The sequence below is a fragment of the Hoplias malabaricus genome, chromosome Y, assembly GCF_029633855.1.
Source record: "Hoplias malabaricus isolate fHopMal1 chromosome Y, fHopMal1.hap1, whole genome shotgun sequence".
NCBI lineage: Eukaryota > Metazoa > Chordata > Actinopteri > Characiformes > Erythrinidae > Hoplias > Hoplias malabaricus.
The window spans coordinates 19047705-19057995 of NC_089820.1; the positions used below are offsets into that span (position 1 = coordinate 19047705).

At 39.5% G+C, this 10291-nt stretch overlaps 1 protein-coding gene across 1 annotated transcript; it reads left to right on the forward strand.

Moving 5' to 3' along the window:
* Positions 1 to 222: 222 nt before the first annotated feature.
* Positions 223 to 8767, forward strand: LOC136679613 (arrestin domain-containing protein 3-like). Its single transcript, XM_066658243.1, has 6 exons — positions 223 to 519; positions 1430 to 1471; positions 2481 to 2541; positions 7436 to 7532; positions 7648 to 7904; positions 8231 to 8767. The coding sequence occupies exons 1-4, from the start codon at positions 276 to 278 to the stop codon at positions 7455 to 7457; spliced, it is 369 nt and encodes a 122-aa protein (XP_066514340.1). The 5' UTR covers positions 223 to 275; the 3' UTR covers positions 7458 to 7532; positions 7648 to 7904; positions 8231 to 8767.
* The last annotated feature ends 1524 nt before the right edge of the window (positions 8768 to 10291 follow it).

Consider the following 10291-nt stretch of genomic DNA (forward strand, 5'->3'; position numbering starts at 1 on the left):
ATTGACGGACCGACTACTTTTAGACCTTTTTTGAACGTCCAGGGACGTTCCTTGTTTACTGGGATGGAATTGAATGTGGAGTGTAATACTCAGGTTAAACGCTTGCTGACAGTATTACAGATTACTCATTTATCAGTGGGTCCGCGCCAACTTACCAGGAGAGAAGTTTTAAAGGAAGTGGGGAATATGACTGTGGTGTGTATTTCACTATCAGAGGTTGCGGTGGAGCGTCTGAACTGCGCAGAAATTCCACGACCCTTAACGGTGGGTTTAAGATGTCAACGATTAAAGAACTCACTTTAACCTACGACCCCGTGAACGAGAGGAACACGTTCACAAATGGAGACCTGCTGCAGGGGCGGGTAATTCTGGAAGTTTCCAAGGAGGTGAAGATCGACTGTTTTTATATTAAATGTAAAGGGGACGCGGATGTGCGCTTTGACGATTCAAAAAATTCCCACTCCCATGAACGATACTTCAAACTGAAACAGTTCTTCATCCGGGACCCCTCCAAACCAGGTGAGACCAGTCTGTCTTCATGTTTGAATTCAACGGTATTTTTCGTAGCAGTAACATCTGTTGGTAAGATGAGGGATTTAGCTAACAATGCAGAAATGAACATATATTAAAAATAAACAAATAAATTAAGCCAGATAATGATTGGGTAGGTATACTACAGAATTACTTTCCTTTGTGATCGATAAACTGTTATCTTACAATACTTCCATAATCCCGTGTTTGTTCTTTATAATAGCATTTAATAGCTTAGCTGTTCCGAGTTGTCTTTACTGTAGAAATTATTTAAGAAATGTCTTTACTGTAGAACTGTATTTAAGAAATGTCCTGAGGATATACCCAAAAATCTGTATACACTCCTTATTTTAAAGGGCATTCTAGGTTTAAACCCAAATCCATTATGATTACAGATATTCATTAGTGCACACACAGCTTGCATAATCTCCCTAGAAAAGTATAACGAAATGGAACTCCCTGGAGCAGTGGTAAATGAGTTACAGTTCACCATGAGGGCTGTGGGGCACTGTAACTGCATTCTGTAGGGGGATAGAACTCAATCTTATTAGATTAAAATATATATGAATATATTAAAATAATTATGTTAATAAGCTTAGTATGAGTTGTAGTGGCATTTGTTATTCAAAACTAGCAATCTAACATTAGAGCCTGATCTTGCTAATGCTTTTTTGGCTGAATATAATCAGATCCTCACACAAATGTTCCAACATAAGTGAGCACATGTAATCTGTCTAATGTTGGATGAGCAAGTGTCTACATGCCCACAGACATTTGACCATAGAGTGTAATAAATCCTGCCAAAGTACACTGGAATATTACCCTTTTGTAACCTTTGTAACTGTAAGAGATAAAGTAGATAAAGACTTCATGACTTTCCTTTCTGTTACTTTTACAGCAAAAGTCAAACCAAATGACATTATAACAGCTGGGGAGACCTGTAAGTACAAGCTGTATATTTTACATCATATCATTCCAGTCTTAAGGTTTATGGGAATTATGTTGAAATTTGATGAGGTCAGTTTGCATAAACAGTTGGGGAAGTACGTTTCAACACATTTGGTTTCACACTGTATTAGTGGGAGATAATTCATATTTTCTTGGAACCCGTATTACTATTTAATCATTATTATACTGAATCAGTGTCGATTGCTTTAAGACTGCAAGGGAAGCTCAGCTTCCCCTAAAATGTTAAAAAATAAGTGATCAAATATATACTGTTGTGTGTACATGTCATTGAATAAATATGCACTACAACGCGCTCAACTTTTGTTCAGAATCAGCTTCTTATCACTGGTAAAGACGCGGCTTTCCCGCAGTTTCACGGTGTTTTAAACAGTCTGGACGCTGAGCGTCCACAGAGTTCAATAGCGAAGCAGCGAAGTGCAGCAAAACGAGACGAGTCATTGGATAAATGCTGGGCTTTGTCCCGCCCATCGGACGCTCAGCGTCTATGGGGCAGTGGGCTGGCCTCGGCTGGCCCGGATGCTCAGCTTCTGTATGATGATTGGATGATCTGTCTGAGGCTGAATCCCTTTTTGATTGACAGCGAAATGAGCGAATCAGCGATCCTTTGGTATAAAGATCCGTGGGAGTACAGGCGGACACACTTCACATGGGCCAAGGCCGTTTAAGCAGCCTAGCTCTGCTGGCCATTGAGAGGACACTAGTCAAGTCCCTGGAAAAGACGCCTTGTTGGTACGACAGGGTCACAGATCATTTTCTTTAAAAGGAACGGAGGGTAGAATTTACATATAAATAAACCGACACATTTTATGATGTAGGCCGCAATTGAGCTTCCCCTCCTTGAAAGACCAGCATCCACCACTGTACTGAATAATGTGTTATTGTCATTTATATTAGAAACAAACAAACAAACAAAACATTGTGGTCTTTTTAAAGGACAAATACTGTATTTATTTTGCTCTTACATATTTGTTTATTTCCAGATGGTAATATTGTCAGGCCAGGAAGACATGTTTATTCCTTTAGCTTTCAGCTGCCCCATGGGTGAGTGCTGATCCTCAAATGTCTTTTTAATGCAGTATCATATTGCCTTGCTTTTTAGATGAAGTTCTTGTGGTAATCTTTTACCTTAGCGCAGTGTTCATAAGGTTTGATGATGCTTATGTAAGCTAATTATAAAAGGAGTGACAAATCCACAGTTGTATTTTTGGTCGCCCCTGGATAAATGACATAATTTGTCTGTAACCATTTATCAGGTTCAGGGTTGCGGTGGGTCTAGAGCCTACCTGGGATCATTGGGTGCAAGGCAGGAACACACCCTGGAGGACACTCACACACATTCACTCTCACCTATGAACACTTCTGAGTCGCCAATCCACCTACCAAAATGTGTTTTGAGTCTACTGGAGCGGGACTTGAACCCACAACCTCCAGGTCCCTGGAGCTCTGTGACTGCAACACTGCTGCACCACCGCAATTAACAAATTAACAAATTATTGACACAATTTGTTAATTTTTATATTATTAAAAAAAAAAATTAATAAAAAATGAAAACATCCTCCATAGGAAACACAAATAGTCATAATTTATTACACACCTACCGTTTCATCGCTGAACCTTGCATATAAAAATGAAGTAAATGAAGTTTATGCATTAAAATATGTAGAAATGCCACTTGTAATTTTGAAAAATTAACAAAATGTGTTCTATCGATGGCTATTCAGGTTTATCCTGCATAAACTGTCAAACTTTATATCAAGATGACTTAAAATAAATGTCACATCAAAATAGTTTTGACATTGAGTCGGGTCTTGGTGATTTTAAGGTAAAATGCAATAGTATTTTAAAGAAAATATATGTGAGCTAATACTGATGTGATAGATAATAAACTAGATGTCCGAGCCTTATATTGTAAAAGACTGTTTAACTTGAGGGAGGGTACTTTGAAGACATACACATGTAGTGAGGCAGGTCCATTTCAGTGATGTTTAAATATTTGTTGTCTTAATTGTAACAGAATATGTCATTACATATGGAAAATTGTGTAGAATTAGGGATGTTTTTGTATGTACCATTAATCAAAATGCCATAAATACAATTTGAAAGTAAATGGTTAATTAATCTAGAACTACAATTACAGGAACATGCCACCATCTTTTAAAGGATCCCATTGCTCTATTAAATATATTCTAGAAGTCAGATTGAATCGTTCATGGAAGCCGGACCGTACTACAAATGCAGAAATTAACTTTGTGCCAAGGATTGATGCTGGTGTCAGTTTAATGGTATGTGCACTTCTGAAAATGTGTGTTTTCAAATATTGTAGCTCTTTTTCTTGACATTTCTGAATCTAAAGCAGTGTAGGTACCATAGTTTGGACTCTTTATTAAAGGGACAGTAAAATGTCAGAAGTAACAGAAGCTGATAGAGTTTATGGGCATCTCCATTGGCTTAGCTGAAGAGTTCAACTTTAAGCATTATTTAGTTGTCCACATGCCTGATTGTGAATGTCTAGTTTTACATAAATGCAAATTTGCATGCTATTTAGATTAGGTAGCTGAGTGTTGTTATTCTTTTATTGTTTAGAAATTCCTGATTAATAGTTTATGTCTAAAAATATAAGAGATCATTGTAAATTACAACACAAAAAGCCACTATATGCTTTTCTGAACCTTTCAAGGATATTATTTAATTCTGCAAGTATACAATAACAATACAATAAATAATAACAATAATGCATACTTAAGTGAAAAATAAAACTGGTATAGTTTTTGTTGTTTACTTGTTGCAGTGTGGGCGGCACGGTGGCGCAGCAGTCACACACCTCCAGGGACCTGGAGGTTGTGGGTTCGATTCCCACTCCAGGTGACTCCATCTGTGAGGAGTTTGGAGTGTTCTCCCTGTGTCCGCCTGGGTTTCCTCCCACGATCCAAAAACACACGTTGGTAGGTGGATTGGCGACTCAAAAGTGTCCGTAGGTGTGAGTGTGTGAGTGAATGTGTTAGTCTGTGTGTTGCCCTGTGAAGGACTGGTGCCCAATAATTTATTAGTATGGTGTAGGGCCTCCTTTTGTGGCCAGTACAGCGTCAATTCGTCTTGGAATGACATATACAAGTCCTGCACAGTGGTCAGAGGGATTGTAAGCCATTCTTCTTGCAGGATAGTGGCCAGGTCACTACGTGATGCTGGTGGAGGAAAATGTTTCCTGACTCGCTCCTCCAAAACATCCCAAAGTGGCTCAATAATATTTAGATCTGGTGACTGTGCAGGCCATGGGAGATGTTCAACTTCACTTTCATGTTCATCAAACCAATCTTTCACCAGTCTTGCTTTGTGTATTGGTGCATTGTCGTCCTGATACATGACACTGCCTTCAGGATACAATGTTTGAACCATTGGATGCACATGGTCCTCCAGAATGGTTCGGTAGTCCTTGGCAGTGACGCGCCCATCTAGCACAAGTATTGGGCCAAGGGAATGCCATGATATGGCAGCCCAAATCATCACTGATCCACCCCCATGCTTCACTCTGGGCATGCAACAGTCTGGGTGGTATACTTCTTAGGGTCTTCTCCACACCGTAACTCTCCCGGATGTGGGGAAAACAGTAAAGGTGGACTCATCAGAGAACAATACATGTTTCACATTGTCCACAGCCCAAGATTTGCGCTCCTTGCACCATTGAAACCAACGTTTGGCATTGGCATAAGAGACCAAAGGTTTGGCTATAGCAGCCCGGCCATGTATATTGACTCTGTGGAGCTCCCGACGGACAGTTCTGGTGGAAAAAGGAGAGTTGAGGTGCACATTTAATTCTGCCATGGTTTTGTGTTTTTTGGATATAATCTGGGTTGGCACCCAAACATCCCTTTCAGACAGCTTCCTTTTGCGTCCACAGTTAATCCTGTTGGATGTGTTTCATCCTTCTTGGTGGTGTGCCAGATGTGCCAACAAGACGTGCACCAACAATTTGTTCTCTTTTGAACTCTGGTATGTCACCCATAATGTTGTGTGCATTGCAATATTTTGAGCAAAACTGTGCTCTTACCCTCTGCTAATTGAACCTTCACATTCTGCTCTTACTGGTGCAATGTGCAATTAATGAAGATTGGTCACCAGGCTGCTCCAATTTAGCTATGAAACCTCCCACACTAAAATGACAGGTGTTTCAGTTTCATTGTCCAGCCCCTGTATATGTATAGAGCCTTGCTAAAGTATTCGGCCCCCTTGAACTTTTCAACCTTTTGCCACATTTCAGGCTTCAAACATAAAGATATAAAATTTAAATTTTTTGTGAAGAATCGACAACAAGTGGGACACAATCGTGAAGTGGAATGAAATTTATTGGATGTGTCAAACTATTTTAACAAATAAAAAGCTGAAAAGTGGGGCGTGCAATATTATTCCGCCCCCTTGCGTTAATACTTTGTAGAGCCACCTTTTGTAGCAATTACAGCTGCAAGTCGTTTGGGGTATGTCTCTATCAGTTTTGCACATCGAGAGACTGAAATTCTTGACCATTCTTCCTTGCAAAACAGCTTGAGCTCAGTGAGGTCGGATGGAGAGCGTTTGTGAACAGTCTTCAGCTCTTTCCACAGATTCTCGATTGGATTCAGGTCTGGACTTTGACTTGGCTGTTCCAACGCCTGGATACGTTTATTTGTGAACCATTCCATTGTAGATTTGGCTTTATGTTTTGGATCATTGTCTTGTTGGAAGATAAATCTCCGTCCCAGTCTCAGGTCTCTTGCAGACTCCAACAGGTTTTCTTCCAGAATGGCCCTGTATTTGGCCCCATCCATCTTCCCATCAATTTTGACCATCTTCCCTGTCCCTGCTGACGAAAAGCAGGCCCAAACCGTGATGCTGCCACCACCATGTTTGACAGTGGGGATGGTGTGTTCAGGGTGTTGAGCTCTGTTGCTTTTAGGCCAAACATATTGTTTTGCATTGTGGCCAAACAGTTAGATTTTGGTTTCATCTGACCAGAGCACCTTCTTCCACATGTTTGGTGTGTCTCCCAGGTGGCTTGTGGCAAACTTTAAATGAGACTTTTTATGGATATCTTTGAGAAATGACTTTCTTCTTGCCACTCTTCCATAAAGGCCAGATTTGTGCAGTGTACGACTGATTGTTGTCCTATGGACAGACTCTCCCACCTCAGCTGTAGATCTCTGCAGTTCATCCAGAGGGATCATGGGCCTCTTGGCTGCATCTCTGATCAGTCTTCTCCTTGTTCTAGATGAAAGTTTAGAGGGACGGCTGGGTCTTGGTAGATTTGCAGTGGTCTGATACTCCTTCCATTTCAATATGATTGATTGCACAGTGCTCCTTGGTATGTGTAAAGCTTGGGAAATCTTTTTGTATCCAAATCTGGCTTTAAATTTCTCCACAACAGTATCTCGGACCTGCCTGGTGTGTTCAATGGTCTTCATGATGTTCTCTGCGCTTTGAACAGAACCCTGAGACTATCACAGAGCAGGTGCATTTATACAGAGACTTGATTACACACAGGTGGATTCTATTTATCATCATCGGTCATTTGGGACAACATTGGATCATTCAGAGATCCTCACTGAACTTCTGGAGCGAGTTTGCTGCATTGAAAGTAAAGGGGCAGAATAATATTGCATGCGCCACTTGTCAGTTTTTTATTTGTTAAAAAACTTTGACACATCCAAAAAATTTCATTCCACTTCACGATTTTGTCCCACTTGTTGATGATTCTTCACAAAATTTTTTAATTTTTATATCTTTATGTTTGAAGCCTGAAATGTGGCAAAAGTTCAAGGGGGCCGAATACTTTCGCAATGCACTGTGTATATATATATAGTATATAGTTCTCATGCTGTACTTGATAGAGCTTGTTAGAGCTACTATTTATTTGCTTTATCATACATTTTGCAATCTGTCATGTATTATTCATTTTTGCATACAGAATCCACGGAGTGGTAACATAGGCAAAAGGATGAAACTTTTTACGTCTGGAAGTGTCTCAGTGCAAGCAACAATTGACAGATTGGGTTATTTTCGAGGTCAGTTTATTCTACTCTCCTGTACTGACAAGAAAAGGCCCAGATTAAGCTGTGGCTTTCAGCACCTTCAGTGCAGTTTTTGACTCTGTATATTTACTTTGTTTCTTTTTTAAAGGTGATGTCATCAGGGTTTCCACTAATGTTGATAATTCTTCATCACGTGAGCTCAAGCTGAAGTACAAACTTGAGCAAAAACAGGAGTTCTGTGCACAAGGCCATTCTAAATATTCATTAAAAACTATTTTCAAAGTGGTTGGAGATCCCATCCCAAATGGGTCAAAGCAAACAGTCAACACAGCCCTGAGAATCCCACCTAACCTGGAACTAACAGTGGCAACTTGTAGTATTATAAAAATGCAGTACATACTCAAGGTACGGGAGTTCTATTTTCCTTCCTCTTTATAGATTTAATTTTATGTGTTTATACTCTCTTCACTCTTTTTGTTGTACACAAGCTACAGGAAAATTGAGGTTGATACAAAAACTTTAACTACTGTACTCCACTTCATATTGTGAACTCGTAAAAAAATTGAGAAAGTACGTTTGAAAACAGAAATCAAGTTACTAGAAGCTTTCTACAGTTTAAAAAATGTAACACTGATTTACAAAGAAATGCTTCTTAGGAAATTACAGAATTTAAACTTTTCAGTATTGCCATCAGTCACTACATGGGTTTTAATTGTACTCCTTTTTTATAGGTCTATTTGGATGTCCCTTTTGCTAGTGATCCAGAGATCAAATTTCCAGTCTTCATTCTCCCTGCAGGCCAGCCTTTTGGTCAACCAAATATTCAGCCCTATGGGCCCAGCCCACCTCAAGCTGCACTTGGACCAAGCCCTACGCCACAGGCTGGGTTTGGGCCCAGCCCTCCAAGTACATCCTTTGGATCAGCTTCGGGACTTTACCCCAATTTATACCTTTCACCTGCTTATCCATCTCCAGCCAATCCAGTAGCTCCTCCTCCTTCATACACAGACGTCTTCCCAAATCAAAACCAAACAGTTCCAGGATTCCAGGCAGCTTCATCAGCCCCACCCTTCAATCCTCCTCCATACTCTGCCATGGGTTATCCGGGTCCTCCTGCCCCATAGCAACATCCAGCACCAAGAGCCCCAGAGTTCTGTCCAAATAGGTCTGCCCTAAGCTATGATCAAGCAAGACGTGCTCCAGGATATTGGCCAAATTCAACCAATCTAACCAATCAGCAAGAGCCTTATCTAACTTAAACATCTGAAAAACATTCATAGTGAGATGTGCCTTTGAATTCTCCCTGTGAAGAGCTAATCAATATACAGTTTCAAGTAAATAAACCTTATATAACACTGTGATGCCAGCTTCATGTTAAGTGTTTGCAGATATCAAAATATTTATGAAAGTTTCCAGGACAGCAGTGAATTTCAAAAAGAATTTATTTGAGAATTATCTTAAGAACTTTTTTTATTTAAGAATGATCAAAATTGAATATCATTATTGTTTAATGGAAAATTGTGAAGTGCTGCTTAGAATTCACTGGATTTAAATGTGAACCTCTGCATAAATATGTGAAATATTTATGTTTTATACAGGGATCAACTACAAAACTACAACTACTTCTCATTGTCCACTACCACTCACTGTCCATTCTCTCAGCACCACCAAACATAAAGCAACACTTTGTAGTTCTGCTATTACTGTAGTACATCTCTTGTTCTGCATACTTTCCCCCTTTCACCCTCTTCTTCAATGGCCAGGACACCACAGAGCAGGTATAATCTGGATGTTGGATAACTCTCAGCACTGCAGTGACCCTGGTGTGGTGGTGGTTGTGTGTTAGTGTGTTATATGCTAGAATGTGGATCAGGCACAGCAGTGCTGCTGGAGGTTTTTTAATCTCTCAGGATCACGGTTGGACTGAGAATAATCCGCTACTTAAATAGTTGAAGAACTCTCGAAGAACAGGTTACAGAGCAACAACTGGATAACAGTCTGAAAATGTAGAGCTACAAAGTGTGATTATATACAGTCAGCGGGCAGTAATATAACACAAATACATCATACAAATATCTACAACTGTTCTGTCAGTCTGTTTACATAACTGTTGCAAGAAATGTGCTATATGAAAATGATCGCACTACAGCATTTACATAGATTTTGCATGTTTTATTTCACTTAAACCCAAATTAAGTACCCTTAAAATCTAAGAGAATGTCGGATATAATATAAAAGTTACATTAAAACCAAGCACACCATTGTTTTGTGGTGAAATTCCCAATAAGTTTGATGTGTCACATGACCCTCTTCCCATTGAAAAAACAAAAGTTGGATCCAAAATGGCCAACTTCAAAATGGCCACCATGGTCACCACCCATTTTGAAAGGTTTTCCCCTTCCCATATACTAATGTGCAAGAAACAGGAAGTTAATATCACCAACAATTTCCATTTTATTAAGATATATCCATATAAATGGCCCAACCTGTATACTCATTCATTACACACAGAATGATACAATTCAAGTGTTTATTTCTTTTAATTTGATGATTATAAATGATAAATAATGAAAACCTCAAATTCAGTATCTCAGAAAATATGAATATTACATGAGACCAATACAAAAAAAAAGGATTTTTAGAAATGCTGGCCAATTGAAAAGTATGAACATGAAAAGTATGAGCATGTACAGCACTCAATACTTAGCTGGAGCTACTTTTGCCTTAATTACTGCAGCAATGCGGCGTGGCATGGAGTCAATCAGTCTGTGGTACTGCTCAGGTGTTATATG

What these genes read in the sequence shown, in the direction of transcription:
- LOC136679613 (XM_066658243.1), top strand. Translation starts at nt 276, where the DNA reads ATGTCAACGATTAAAGAACTCACTTTAACCTACGACCCCGTGAACGAG. An exon ending in CCGGGACCCCTCCAAACCAG is followed by an intron (nt 520 to 1,429) that starts GTGAGACCAGTC and finishes TTACTTTTACAG; the next exon opens with CAAAAGTCAAACCAAATGAC. An exon ending in TATAACAGCTGGGGAGACCT is followed by an intron (nt 1,472 to 2,480) that starts GTAAGTACAAGC and finishes GTTTATTTCCAG; the next exon opens with ATGGTAATATTGTCAGGCCA.